The 15,663-nt window shown below is 37.7% G+C and overlaps 1 protein-coding gene across 1 annotated transcript; it reads right to left on the reverse strand.

Annotated features, from left to right (window-relative positions):
• Positions 1-5,864: 5,864 nt before the first annotated feature.
• Positions 5,865-6,815, reverse strand: LOC127690972 (olfactory receptor 11G2-like). The gene has a single exon (XM_052190544.1). It carries the CDS (start codon positions 6,798-6,800, stop codon positions 5,865-5,867), a length of 936 nt encoding a protein of 311 aa, XP_052046504.1. The 5' UTR covers positions 6,801-6,815.
• Between the last annotated feature and the right edge of the window lie 8,848 nt (positions 6,816-15,663).

The raw sequence follows: 15,663 nt of genomic DNA on the forward strand, positions 1-15,663 counted from the left end.
TCGAGTGGGTATGATAATGCCTTCCTGATAGTGCTATCTGGTAGGAGAGGAGAGTGGTCACTCATGAGTGAGATCGTGAATACACAAGGTGCACTGTGCCTGTATTTGACACATCAGATGCTCTCACAATGTGAACATTGGACTTTTTTCAGGGGCATAAATTCATCAACTATATTTTACTATTTTCCTTATTTAAGCACTACATTACCGTTTTTTGAATTGGAAGAGAGGATATGAAGAGAAGCATCTTCAATAGCTTCTTCTAGGATCTTCTGATGGCAGAGATAGCCAACTTCGTAATAGTCAGCTTGAAGATCAGGTGCAAAAGTAGATCATCAAAATCAGTGGAGTGTTTTCTCTAGGATCATGGGATTTTAAACAGAGCTTCTCTGCTTCTCAAACATTCTTAATGCTAGAGAACAGCACCAGGACACAGTGCTCTAATACTTATTCCCTTGCCTATTCCCTTCCTCTGGGCCTTAATTTCTGATTGCTATTTTCACCCAAGGGTAAGGAAGTCATTCATTTTTGGGAGGCTTAATCTCTTAGAGATCTTTAGGGAGCGAGTTCTTAAGTGTATCAGTCACTCAGCAAGCCTGTTCTAGATACTTGTCATATGCTCATCAAGGCCAGGATGTGCTGGTATTGGTGCTACAGAGAATTCTTAGTCATGTGACAAATTAACTTCTCTTGTGGCTTGTGATGACAGGTCCTGCTCCCTTCAAGATAGATTTATGGGGGAGTACTGGAGGTGTCTGTGAAGTTTCACCATAAATCACACACTTCATGGACCACTATAGTGATGTCTCCCTCCTCGCAACCAAAGTTCCTGGATCTGCAAATACTTAGGGGATCAGACAGCGTCATTTTGCAGGGAGGTTCGCAGAAACTACAATTTGGGGTGGTTGAGTTTCAAGACTTCTTCATCCCTAATAAAGGTAGCTTTCTATTTCAGTATTTTCTCATTTTTATTAGTTCTTTGGAAATTTTGGTAGTATATTTTGATCACACTCACCACTCCAAGTGCTACAAAATCAATCTCCTTCCCCACTCACTCAAATTCTTTGTCGCAATAGTTTAACTCACCCAGTTTAATTTGCACTTCCCTTGTACTCTTGGACTTGTGGCCTTCCAGTCTAGCATGATTTGACTCCCAGGTGCCACATCCTTAAAGAAAACTGATTATCCCTGTCCCAGCAGCTATCGCTTGCCAATAACTCCTCATCTAGGGACAGACTTCACTCCCAACTTCTTTCTCCGTGCTAGAATTTTTGTCCATCTTGAGCAGGCATGTCTTATGCATGCTATCACAACTACTGTGAGTTATTATATGCAAATATCCTGTCACATTTGGGAAGCACTATTTCCTTATAGTTATCTACTACCTCTGTCTCTTGCAACTTTTCTGCCCCCTCTGCCCTGATGGCCCTTGAACCTTTTGAGGTGGGGGTGTGATATAGATTTACCATTTAGGAAGGAGAATTGCACTCTCTTATTTTCTATATCTTGCCCAGCTGTGGATCATTGTGTTAATAATGATCTACAAAAAGCTAGCTTTTCTGATGTGGGTTGAGAAATGTACTAGGATATGGGTATAACAATAATTCATTCAGAACTAGTTTAATAGTATATTTATTTAGCAGAATAATAGTAGGTTCTCCTTATAATCTGTCTAGATATAGTTTTTTTTTTTTTTTTGGCCTTCACACCATGTTAGGTATAGGTTTTATCTTGTGGATCAGGTCTTAACTAGAAAGTTGTTGGTACTTGGGACTTTGTGCCAGTACTGCACCAGGCATTGTGTCTTGCCAGACTGATCATTATTTCACCAGAAAGTCATCCCAGCTGTGTAAGACTGATGATTAGTTAAAATTGAAGATTATCATGAAAAATAATGCAGATAAAATGGTATACAAAAATTACTAAATTAATTGAAAGAGGAATTACAAACATTTTCTGATAAAATTGAAGATTTACATGAAAAATATTTCTGTTAGTCTATGTCTTTTTATTGGGGAATTGAGTCCACTGATGTTAAGAAATATTAAGGAACAGTGATTGTTGTTTCATTTTAACATGTTTTTCTATATATTTCTTCTATTTTATCAGAAATGTTTTCCATGTAAATCTCTGATTTTATCACAAAATGTTTTTAATTCCACCTTCAATTAATTTAGAAATGTTTTTTATGTCTACCATTTTATCTGTATAATTTTCCATAAAATTGTCAATTTTGACCTGTTTTTCTATATATTTCTTGAATTTTATCAGAAATGTTTTCCATGTAAATCTTTAATTTTACCAGAAAATGTTTATAATTCCACTTTCAATCAACTCAGAATTATTTTTATGCCTACCATTTTATTTGTATAGTTTTCCATGATAATCTTCAATTTTAGCATGTTTTTCTATATATTTCTTCAATTTCATCAGAAATATTTTCCATATAAATCTTCAATTCTATCAGAAAATGTTTATAATTCCACTTTCAATCAACTTAGGAATACTTTTATACCTATATTATTATATCTATATAAAATTTTTCATGATAATCTTCAATTCTAACATGTTTTTCTACATTTTTTCTATAATTTTTTTCAGAAATATTTTCCATGTAAATCTTCAATTCTATCATAAAATGTTTCTATCCCATATTTCAATTAATTTAGCAATTTTTTATGTCTACCACTTTACCCTTCAATTTTCCACGAAAATTGTCGATTTTAACATGTCTTTCTATATATCTCTTCTATTTTATCAGAAATATTTTCCATATAAGTCTTCAATTTTCTTGTAAAATGTTTTTACTTCCTTTTTCAATAAAAGAACATGCTTTTCAAAAAAAAGACTGATGATTAGTTTTCTCTGGTAGCTTGCTCAGCATGTTTCTGCACAGTGAAAGCTAGCGAGTAGGGATGAGGTTTCTAGGTCAGGACCAGCTCGATTTCTCCATGCTTTCTAACGCAGAACACAGTATGAGGTGTCTCCAATACTAGGGTCATCATGTTCTGGAAGATAAACATAAGCAATGGCTTCATCCTTTAAGATCCCCTTTCAGTGCTGGATTCCCTGAATCTGTGCAATAAAAAGGCTTATTACTTAAAAATTTAAAAAGGTTTATGGGGCTATGGGAACATTCTGACTAGCAACCTCAAAAGAAGTAGCTTATTAGTGTCACTAGTCTTTCCTACTGTTAATCTGTGGTATCTAGGAGAAATGTTTTTATCCCATATGGAGCCACTCCACTTTAGCACTTTTTTATTTTATAAATATGTATGTACATAATTTAGGAAGATTCTAGAGTTGTAAGTTTCCTTCCTTCCTTCCTTCCTTCCTTCCTTCCTTCCTTCCTTCCTTCCTTCCTTCCTTCTTTTCTTACTTTCTCCTTTCCTTTCCTTCTTTGTTTCTTCTCTATCTATTGCTTTGCAAATGAAATTTCTTGTGACAATGTTTTGTGTAGCCCACGGAAGTCTTGAACATAGTAGGTATCAGCAGATGGCTTTGCAATTCTGACCTTCCTGCCTCCACTGTGAGAAGAATAACATAAATGTACTGCTTAACCTAATTTTATGTAATGCTGGGGACAGAACTCTGAGATCTCTGCTTGTTAGGCTCCTGCCTGCAACTCTATCAACTCACCAATAGTCAAAATCTCTTTCTGGATTTCTTCAACTACTTCAATATGCACTGATGTAATTCCTTAAATGTATGCAGACATACACTGCCTGTATTGCTTCTCCAACTTCTTTCTATTCCCTGCCTTTTCTCCATTTTTGTATGTATGTATGTATGTATGTATGTATGTATGTATCTATCTATCTATCTATCTATCTATCTATCTATCAACTTACATCCTAATCACAGCCCCTCTTCCAACTTTCCTCCTTCCATTGTCCTCTGTGAAGGCAGAGGCCCTACTGGGTTTGCCCAACCCTGGCACATCAAATCTTTGCAGGGCTAGGTTTATACTTTCCAACTGAGGCCAGACAAGGCAGTTGAGTTAGGGGAACAAGATCCCCATGCAGGCAGCAAGTTCAGGGACAGTCTCTGCTCCTATATTTGGGAGAGCTGCATGAAGACCAAGGTACATATCTGGTACACATGTGTGTGGGGGTGTCTAGGTCAAGCCCATGGTTGCTCTTTGGTTGGTGGTTCAGGTTCTAGCAGCCACTAAGGGTCCATATCCATTGGCTCTACTGGTTTTTTTTAAGCAACTGTATCCCCTTTGGGTCCCTCAATCCTTCCCTCAACTCTTTGACAAGACTCTCTGAACTTGATCCTATGGTTGGCTCTTCCCAAACATCTGCTTCTGTTTACATTCGCTGTTGCATAGAACCCAACAGAGTATCAATTGTTTAAAGAACTGGTTCTCCTCCATGAGATGGATCTCAAATTAGGCCAGTCTTTAGTTGGCTATTCCCTTTGTCTCTGCTCTATCTTTGTCCCTGCACATATTGTAGGCAGGACACATTTTGAGTTGAACGTTTTGTGTTTTATCCCTCCACTGGGAATCATGCCTGGATACAGGAGATGGTCACTTCACGCTTCAGGCTCTATACTGTTAGGAGTCTCAAGTAGAGCCATACCTATAGACTCCTTGGGTCTTCTCCTGGTATCTAGTATATCTGCCCCACCTGTGGCAGATTTCCTTCTCTCTCTTACTACTAAGCACCTGTGTCATTCACCACTTTCTCCTGTATCAAATTTAGTGTATCTGGTTTTATGTTGAGTTATTTTATCCACTTGGCTATTAAAGGTTATTAAGTAGTGATGTGTTTGTGTTTGTGTGTCAAGTTGGCACATGATCATACATATTGGTTATTTTTTGTTTACTTGACATAAATTTTAGTCACCTAGAATTAGCCTCAGTTGGATTGGCCTATGGGCATATCTATGTGACATTTTCTTGATTAATGATTGGTGTGGGAGAGTCTATCCTGGCTGGTGGCATTCCCGGGCAGGTGGTTCTGGTTTGCAGAAGAAAACAAAGCAAGTTAAGTAAGTCATGGAAAGAAAGCCAATAAAATATATTTCTTCATTGTCTCTGGTTCAGTTCTTGCCTCCAGTTTCATGCTTTAAAGTTTTGTCTTGGTTCCACAAAATGATGGATTATAATCTGTATTCAAAGTAATCCTTTTCTTTCATAAATTGTTTTTGGTCTTGGGGAATATATAAGTATCACAGGCATGGACCATTTTGTTTTATGAAAAATGGTCATGCTATGTACCAAAGCTCCCTTGAAATTCTCATCCTCTAGTCCCAGTTTTCAAGTTCTGATTTTACAGACATATCCTAATGTGCATAGTTCTATATTTTGTTTATAATCGATGTAGGATTGTACATACTAATGAATTACAAAGTATATTCACTATATAAACACAATTCATATAATATCAATGTAATTGTCATAAATATTATTTAAATGTTTAACATATTTATTATGTTGAGAACACACAAAATCTCAGTCCTTTTGTATGAAACAGAATATTTGACACACATACTTACTGTATTTTATTATCAAATACAGATGTTAAGTAACTATCCAACTGCACTAGCTGCAACCACTAACTTTATTGTTCTCCTTATACTTCCTAGTCTCTGGTAAACATTGTCCTATTCATTTTTTAAACTGTTACACACATAAATGAGAGCATGCAGTATATGAATACCCATAGCAGACATATTTTACTTAACACAAAAGTTTTTCATTTTATTCATGGTGCTGTAAATGGCACAATTTAATCATTCTTGTGGTTGAATTATATATATATATATATATAAGTATATCTAAGTATATATTTAATTATATATTTAAAATTGAATATATATACTTAAATATGATTTATTTGCTTAAAATCCCAATTTTATGTTCTTAATATCTTCTGCAGGGCATTTTTCATATCTTTGTTCCTAAGACTGTATATCACAGGATTAAGGAGTGGAGTGACCACAGAATAAAACAGAGTCACAAGCTTCTGCACTCCAGCTTCATGCTCAGATGTTGGGCTCAGATACATTTTCATCACTGAGCAATAAAAGAGTGAAACTACGGTCAGATGAGACCCACAAGTGGAGAAGGCCTTTTTTTGTCCATCTCTTGATGGAACTCTAAACACAGTTCTCAGGACCAATATATAAGATCCCATGATGAAGAGGAAAGGAACAACTAGGAGCAGAGACATTATGATTGTCCAAAAAACCTCCATCAATGGAGCTCTGGAACAGGCCAGGGACAACAGAGGGCCTGCGTCACATAGGAAGTGGTCTATAACTCTGGACCCACAGAAGGACATCTGGGAGATGATGATGATGGGAACAGGGAACCAGAGGAAACCAAGCACCCAGCAACTGATCACAAGGATGTTGCAGAGACGCCCAGTCATGAGAGCAGGGTAATGTAGAGGCCTGCAGATGGCAAGGTAGCGATCAAAGGCCATGACTGCCAGGAAAAAGCATTCTGTAGAACCAAAGGAGAAGAAGAAATAGAACTGCAGGAAGCATCCAGAGAAAGAAATGACCTTGCTTTCAGAGAGGAAGTTGGCCAACATGTTGGGTACTGTGGAGGTGACATACCAGATCTCCAGGAAGGAGAAATTGGCCAGCAGGAGGTACATGGGTGTGTGGAGTCTCTGGTCACAGTACACAGCACAGATGATGGAAGCGTTGCCCATGAGGATGAGTAGGTAGACAATGAAGAAGAGCACAAAGAGGAGGATTTGCCCCTCCCTGGGATAGGGGAAACCCAAGAGGATGAAGCCAGTGATGGTGCTGGAGTTTATGGGGCTAATGAGGGTTTTCATCTGTCTGTGACCTGTGAAAGCACCAGAAATTGTTAAAAATTCTTGAAATAGCAAAGGGAGTTTAATGTTTTTATTCAATATATTTTTATTTACATTTCAAATGATTTCACCTTTTCTAGCCTCCCACTCCCCGAAAGTCACATAAGCCTCCTTACCTCCCCCTGTTCTCCCACCCACCCCTTCCCACTTCCCTGTTCTGGTTTTGCCTTATACTGCTACACTGAGTCTTTCCAGAACCAGGGGTCAGGGAGTTTAATTTTTACCCAAACAGGAAAGAGAATAGTTTGTTCATCATCTCTCAATATTTATTGGAGTTTAACAATTTGCTAGGTATTTTTTTCTGAGCACTGGATATTAAGCAACAAATGGAAAAGTTTAAGCCCCTACTCGATGCTGCATAACCAGCCACTCCTTTGTCTTCCATTGATATAAATAAACTAGGTTTACCATTTCTTCATCAAGCACCATTGTAAGCATAGATTGATATAATTGGTATGTCAAGTAATATTATTTTGTGTATAATGGAAGATACACATGACTTTTATATTTACAAATATCTCCTAGTTAAGAAATGAATGGAAGCTGCACAAACAGGAAAGAGAATAGTTTGCTCATCATCATATCAATATTTATTAGAGACGTACTGTTTTCTAGTTATTTTTCTGAGCACTGGATATTCAGAAATGAGCAGAACAAGTTTAAGCCCTTATTCTATGCTGCATAACCAGCCACTCATTTGTTTTTCCATTGATATAAATAGACTAGGTTGACTGTTTCTTCATCAAACACCATTGTAAGCACAGATTGGTAAATCATGAAATAATATTTTGGGTGTGATGGGAGATATGAATGATTCTTATATATATATATATATATAAGAATATATAGAGAATATAGAAATATTCTAGTTAAGAAATGTGAATGGAAGTTGCTAATGGTTGTACATACCAGCAAACTCAGCACTTGAAATGTTGAGTGTTAGGAGTTCAAGGACAGAGTCAAGCATATACTAAATCTGAGTTTAGTTTGGGCTACAGGAGATTCTGTTTCAAACAAACAAACAATGAAACGAACAAATGAAAAGAAAGAAAAAAAATGAGTGAATACATTTCATTAGTATTCTTCAAATAGTCACCTGGTACATTTGTTTTTTGGTGAATACTTGATGACACTTCACAGGAAAACTGTGAGTGTCTTGGATTACAGTTGTAGCTCAATGGGAGAACACACACCTAACATTCATTATGTCCTGGCCTTGTTCTCAAGACTGCCAAAACAAGAAATGTAATTTTAGTCTCTGGACAGCCTTTCCTTCCGTCTCTGCTCCACACTTTGTCTCCATATTTGCTCCCATCAGTATTGTTACCTCTTCTAAGAAGGACTAAAGCACCCACACTTTGTTCTTCCTTCTGTGAATTATTCTTGGGTATTCCCAGCTTTTGTGCTAATATCCACTTATCAGTGAGTGCATACTGTGTGTGTTCTTTTGTGATTGGGTTACCTCACTCAGAATGATATTTCCTAGTTCCATTCATTTGCCTAACAATTTCATGAATTCATTGTTTTTAATAGCTGTGTAGTACTCCATTGTGTAAATGTACCACATTTTCTGTATCCATTCCTTGGCTGAGAGACCTCAGTAGTTTCCAGATTCTGGCTATTATAAATATGGCTGCTATCAACATAGTGGAGCATGTGCCCTTATTACATGATGGAGCATCTTTTGGATATATGCCCAGGAATGGTATAGCTAGGTCGTCAGGTAATAAATTGTATGCCCAATTTTCTGAGGAGCCATCAGACTGATTTCCAGAGTGGTTTTACCACCTTGTCATCCCACTGGCAATGGAGGAGTGTTCTTCTTTCTCTGCATCCTTGCCAGCATCCTAGGTTACCTGAGTTTTTTGATCTTAGTCATTCTGACTGGTATGAGGTAGAATATCAGGGTTGTTGTGATTTGAATTTCCTGATGACTAAGGATGTTGAACATTTCTTTTTTTTTTTTTAATTTGGATAGCCTTTATTCTCTATGACTTTTGATTATTTTCCTTACAAATTACCTGAGAAAACTTTAGGTATTTTAAAAATAGTTGTGTAGTTAACTACTTTTTTTTTGATTTTTGTATTCTATATATTCTTTATTTACATTTCAATTAGGTGCTTCTCAACCATTTGAATTTTCTCAGTTGAGAATTCTTTGCTTAGCTCTGTATCCCATTTTTTTATTGTATGTATATGAGTTCTTGAGCTGTACAGATGGTTGTGAGACACCATGTAGTTGCTGGAAATTGAACTCAGGACCTTCGGAAATGCAGTGGGTACTCTTAACCGCTGAGCCATCTTTCCAGCCCCCCAGTACCCCAATTTTTAATAGGGTTATCTGATTGTCTGGAGTCTAATTTCTTTTTTCAAAGATTTATTTATTTACTATGTATAGAGATTTCTTTTTGCAGGCTGGAAGAGGACATTAGATCTCATTACAGGTAGTTGTAAGCCACCATGTGGTTGCTGGTAATTGAACCTCTGGAAGAGCAGACAGTGTTCTTAACCTCTGAGCCATATCTCTAGCCCCTGGAGGGCTAATTTCTTGAGTTCTTTGCATATATTGGATATTAGCCCTCTATCAGATGTAGGATTTGTAAAGATCTTTCCCCAATCTCTTGGTTGTTGCTTTGTCCTATTGAGAGTGTCCTTTGCCTTACTGAAACATTGCAATTTTATGAACTTCTATTTATCAATTCTTGATCTTAGAACATTAGACATTGTTAATGCAGATACTATTGAGGATGCCAAGAAGTGCATGCTGACAGGAGTCTGATATAGCTGTCTCCTGAAAGACTCTGCCAGAGCCTGACACATACAGAGGTGGATGCTTGCAGCCAAAGATTGAACTGATCATAAGGTCTCCAATAGTGGAGTTAGAGAAAGGACTGAAGGAGCTGAAAGTGTTTGTAACCCCATAGGAAGAACAACAATATCAACCAACCAGAGATCCCAGAGTCTAAAGCACCAAGCAAGGAGTACACATGGAGGAACCCATGGCTCCAGTCATATATGTAGCAGAGGATGGCCCAGTTGAGCATCAAGGAGAGAAGAGGGCCTTGGACCCATGAAGGCTCAATGTCCCAGTGTAGGGGAATGCTAGTGTGGGGAGGCTGGAGTCATTGGGTGGAGGGGGAAACATCCTCATAAAGCAGGAGGAGGGGGTATGAGATGGGGAACTTATGGGAGGGAAAATCAGGAAAGGCAATAACATTTGAAATGTAAATAAATAAAATATCCCATAAAATTAATAAATAAGACAGTACAAAATACAGAAAGAAAGAAAAAAGAAATAGAATTTTAATGTAACCTAATATTATTGGCAAATATCTGTACTTCAGCCTAAATATTGAGTCATTTCTTTAAGTAACAAATTTTTGTATAAATACATAAAAACTTATAGTAGCTATTTATGAGTAACTAGAACTTAAAGATGCAGGCAAAGGTAAATTCAATATCAATAATCTGATGAAGTTGACATGGGCTCATTAGGAGCTGTGCACCTCTCTCAGAAGAATATTAATTTGGGATTAGGATGCACCTCAGTGGTAACTGGGATGCAGCCTAATAATAGAGTACTTATCTATCAAGTAAGAAGCTCTGAGATTGATCTCTAACAATAAAAATCCAGAAATAATCTACACTTCTTCAACCTAAAATTAGAAAACAAATACTATTCTTAATACCCTGTTAAGGACATTTATATTATCCAAATAGAATAAACAAGATTCCAAGATTCTAGTTCTCACCCCCTTTGTATTACTGTATGGATTTCCTTGGATTGGATGGGGCAGAGGGGAAAGATGTCTACAGGTAGAGAACATATAAGAATATGTGTGTGCTGAGATCCACACTCATCTATCCTTGGCCTCAGATTCAGGTTTCAAATGGCAAAGTATTTATTTCTCCCGAGAGAGAGAGCTGAAATAAAATTCCATAAGTATCTCATATTTTTTAAAAAATTAAAAATATCACTCAGGATATTCATCATTTTAAAGGAAAAAATTACCCTGATTTTTGTTGCTTTTTGTATATGTTTCAAGAATACTAGGATCTTTTGGTACAATCTTTACTGATAAGTGGTAAGAAGGACATCAACAAGATTTTAAGTAGCTAATGAGTTCAAGCTATTTAATAACAAAAGCTAACACTCTCACACGCATACACACAAATTATTAAGTGTCCGTATTTTAAATTTAACTTAGAGAAATAATAACTTAAAAAAATCAACTCTTCTCTCAGCTAGGACCCTGCCTCCCTCTGTATCCAGTAATTGTTTTGTACCCCCTTCTAAGTGGATTGAAGCATCCATACTTTGGCCTTCCTTCTTGTTAAGCTTCATACTGACTGTGTGTTGCATTATGTGTATTCTGAGCTTTTTGGATAGCGGCCACTTATCAATGAGTATATATCATGCATGTCCTTTTGGGTCTGGGTTTCCACACTCAGAATGATATTTTCTAGTTCTATTCATTTGGATGCCTCATTTGTTATGTCCTTGTTTTTAACAGGTTAATAGTATTCTATTGTGTAAATGTACCACATTTTTGGCATTCATTCTTCAGTTGAGGGACATCTGGGTGGTTTCCAGCTTCTAGCTATTATAAATAAGGCTGCTATGAGCAAAGTGGAACATGTGTCCTTGTGACATGGTGGAGCATCTTTTGGGTATCTGACCAAGAGTGATATAGCTGGGTCTTCAGTAGGAATTATTTCCAGTTTTCTGAGGAACTGCCAAATCAATTTCCAGCATGATTGTACCAGCTTGTAATCTCACTGGCAATGGAGTAGTGTTCGTCTTTCTCTACATTCTCATCAGCATCTGCTGTCATCTGCATTTTTGATCTTAGTTACTCTGATTGGTATAAGGTAGAATCTTAGGGTTGTATTCAGTTGCATTTTCCAGATCGCCAAAGATGTTGAACATTTCTTTAGATGCTTCTTGTCCATTCAAGATTTCTCAGTTGAGAATTCTTTGTTTAGCTTTGTACTCTATTTTTTAAATTGGGTTATTCTGTTTTCTGGATTCTCTTCAGTTTTTTGTATATTCCAGATATCAACCTTCTTTCAGATTTAGAATCAGTAAAGATCTTTCCTCAGTTTGTAGGTTGTGGCTTTTTTCCCCCATTGACAGTGTCCTTTGCCTTACAGAAGCTTTTCAGTTTTATGAGGTCCCATTTTTCTATTGTTGATCTAAGAGCCTGAGCCATTGAGTGATATTCACAAAAATTTCCCCTGTGCTAATGTGTTAGAGGGATGAGGTTACCCACCTATCTCAAAATTTTTAAATCAGAATTGTTCTTGTCTAAAGGAATCACAGGGACCAAAAGTGGAGCAGAGATTGAAGAAAGAGCCATTCAAAGACTGATCTCACCGTGGGCTCCATCCTATGTGCAGACAACAAACCCCTGACATATTGATGCCAAGATGCGCTCGCAGACAAGAGCCTGCCATAGCTGTCCTTTGATAGGCTCAGCCTGTACCCAACTAGAACAGATGTAGATACTCAAACAAACCATTGGTCTGAGTGCAGGGACTCCAGTAGAAGAGTTAGGGAAGAGCTGAAGGGGATTGCAACTCTATAGGATGAACAACACTATCAACTAACATGATCCCTCAGATCTCCTGGGGACTAAGACACCAACCAAAGAGCATACACAGGCCAGTCCTTGGCTCCTGCTACATATGTAGCACAGGACTGCCTTATCTTGCTTCAGCTGGAGGGGATATGCTTTGCCCTGTGGAGGTTTGATGCCCCAGAGAAGGAAGATGCAAGAGGGATGAGGTAGGAGTGGGTAGGTAGGTGGGGTAGCAAAGGGACAAAGGGGAGGGAGTATGGGGTTAGGGGATTCATGGAGGAGGGACTGGAAAGGGGGACAACAATTGAAATGTAAATAAATAAAATCAACTAAAATAATCTATTGCCTAATATTGACTGTGTGGTTTGGTATAAGTAGTTTTACCAATTTTTCTAAATTCTCAATATATGGACCAACATCTATTTTGACTATTTATTTTTGAAAGCATAAATAACTGAGTAAATATCTGAGGACTGTCTTTCTCTCCTATATAGTGTCTTGTCTATTCTCTTTCTCTTGACCTTTTTTTTTTTTAATTTGATATATTTTTTATTTACATTTCAAATGGTTTCCCCTTTTCTGGCTCACCACTCGCCGAAAGTCCCATAAGCCCTCTTCCCTCCCCCTGTTCCCCCATCCACCCCTTCCCACTTTCCTGTTCTGGAATTGCCCTATACTGCTACACTGAGTATTTCCAGAACGAGGGGCCACTCCTCCTTTCTTCTTGGACATCATTTGATGTGTGGATTATGTCTTTGGTACTCCCATTTTCTAGGCTAATATCCACTTATTAGTGAGTGCATACCATGATTGATCACTCAGTAAGATGTTCTCCAGCTCCATCCATTTGTCTAAGAATTTCATGAATTCATTGTTTCTAATGGCTGAATAGTACTCCATTGTGTATATATACCACATTTTTTTGCATCCATTCTTCTGTTGAGGGATACCTGGGTTCTTTCCAGCTTCTGGCTATTATAAATAGGGCTGCTACGAACATAGTGGAGCATGTATTTTTATTACATGCTGGGGAACCCTCTGGCTATATGCCAAGGAGTGGTAAAGCAGGATCCCCTGGAAGTGATGTGGCCAGTTTTCTGAGGAACCACCAGACTGATTTCCAGAGTAGTTGTACCAATTTGCAACCCCACCAACAGTGGAGGAGTGTTCCTCTTTCTCCACATCCTTGCCAACACCTGCTGTCTCCTGAGTTTTGAATCTTAGCCATTCTGACTGGTGTGAAGTGAAATATCATGGTTGTTTTGATTTGCATTTCCCTAATGACTAGTGATGTTGAGCATTTCTTAAGGTGTTTCTCAGCCATCTGAACTTCTTCAGGTGAAAATTCTTTGTTAAGCTCTGTACTCCATTTTTTAATAGGGCTATTTGGTTTTCTGGGGTCTAACTTCTTGAGTTCTTTGTATATATTGGATATTAGCCCTCTGTCAGATGTAGGGTTGGTGAAGATCTTTTCCCAATTTGTTGGTTGCTGATTTGTCATTTTGATGGTGTCCTTTGCCTTACAGAAACTTTATAATTTTATGAGGTCCCATTTGGCAATTCTTGATCTTAGAGCATAAGTTATTGGTGTTCTGTTCAGGCACTTTGCCCCTGTACCAATGTTTTCAAGGGTCTTCACCTTCATACACAACAACACAGATGTCACTTTTACAGAAACAATCTGTTCCTTAGTTCCTTGGCTGGTCTCTCTCCTGTGCCACTCTGTGCACCTCAGGTTCAAGCCTCCATTATCATATCTCTGAATTGTTACAAAATCTTCTTGAATAACCCCTCTGATTTTTCACAGTCATGCTGTAGCCATACTAACTTTTCATAGTTTCATTAGAGAACATAATTTCTTTGGATTCAATAACTTTCCTACCCTAGTATAAAATTTATTATCCAGAGACCCCTAAATAATCTGGCCTTTGGACCACCCAATGCTCCCAGGGACTAGACCACCAAACAAGGAGTGTACATGGAGGGATCCATGGCTCTAGATACATATGTAGCAGAGGATGGTGTTGTCTGACATCAGTGGGAGGGGAAGACCCTTGGTCCTATGGAGATTTGATGCCCCAGCATAGGGGGATGCTGGAGGGGTGGGGTGGGGGAGGGTGGATGGGGGAGCACCCTTATAGAGACAAAGGGGACAGGGGAGAGGGCAGATGTGGGATGGGAGTAGTAGACAGGTAACTGGGAAGTGGCATATCATTTGAGATGTAAACGAATGGAATGACTAATAAAAAGCAATCTGGCCTTTACCTATGTGTAGCCATTTTCTAACTTCTGTTTTCTGGTGTCCCAGCACATTTTCCATCTTTTTCAGCTCTACAGGGCTTTCTGTAGAAGATGCCTGTTTCATTCCTGCTTAGGTTTTTTCCTGTAGGTTTTATCTTTGCCTGGAAATCTCATCTAATCTACATTTTTTATTCTGTCTTAGTATCTCATGAAGGCTTTTGGTTCCATTTCATTTCTGTTGCCATGAAAAATTACCCTGAGAAAAGCAACCTCATAGTTGAAGGTGGTAGTTGATTATAGTGAGATGTAAAGGCACCAGTAACTTGAGGTTGCTGATCCTATTACATCCAGTCATGCTATGAATACATTGATGTCAGCATTCAGCTCATTTTCTCCACTCATACACAGTTTAAAATCCCTTGCCTATGGAGTGAAGCCACCCACAATGACATAATCAAGACCCTACACTCTGGACATAACAGCTCATAGAGACTCTCTTCCCAGATAATTCTCATCAAGTTGATAATTAAGGCTAGCCAAATATAAACAGAATTCTCAAAGGCACAATCATATATGGTTGGGAAGCACAAAGAAATGTACAATGTCCTTAGTTATAAGCCAAATGCAAATCAAAATTATTTAGAGATTCTATCTAACAATTGTCAGAATGGCTAAGATCAATAGCATGAGTGACAGGTCATATGGCAAGGATGTGAGGCAAGGGGAATACTCTTCCATTTTTGGTAGGAATGTAAACATGTACAGCCATTATGGAAATCAATATGTTGCATTTTTAGAAAATTGGAAATATATTCAATCCTTACTTATACCACTCCTGGGCATAACCCAAAGAATGTTGCATTGTATCCTACCACATTGTCTATCTATTCTTCAGTTGACAACTAGGTTATTCCATAAATAAATAAATAAATAAATAAATAAATAAATAAATATATAAATGTTATCATGAAATTTTCAGACAAATGGATAGAATTAGAAAA

This window comes from Apodemus sylvaticus, chromosome 8 (genome assembly GCF_947179515.1).
Source record: "Apodemus sylvaticus chromosome 8, mApoSyl1.1, whole genome shotgun sequence".
Taxonomy (NCBI): Eukaryota; Metazoa; Chordata; class Mammalia; order Rodentia; family Muridae; genus Apodemus; species Apodemus sylvaticus.

Coding starts and splice junctions, on each gene's coding strand:
- LOC127690972 (XM_052190544.1), bottom strand. CDS start 6,800: ATGAAAACCCTCATTAGCCCCATAAACTCCAGCACCATCACTGGCTTC.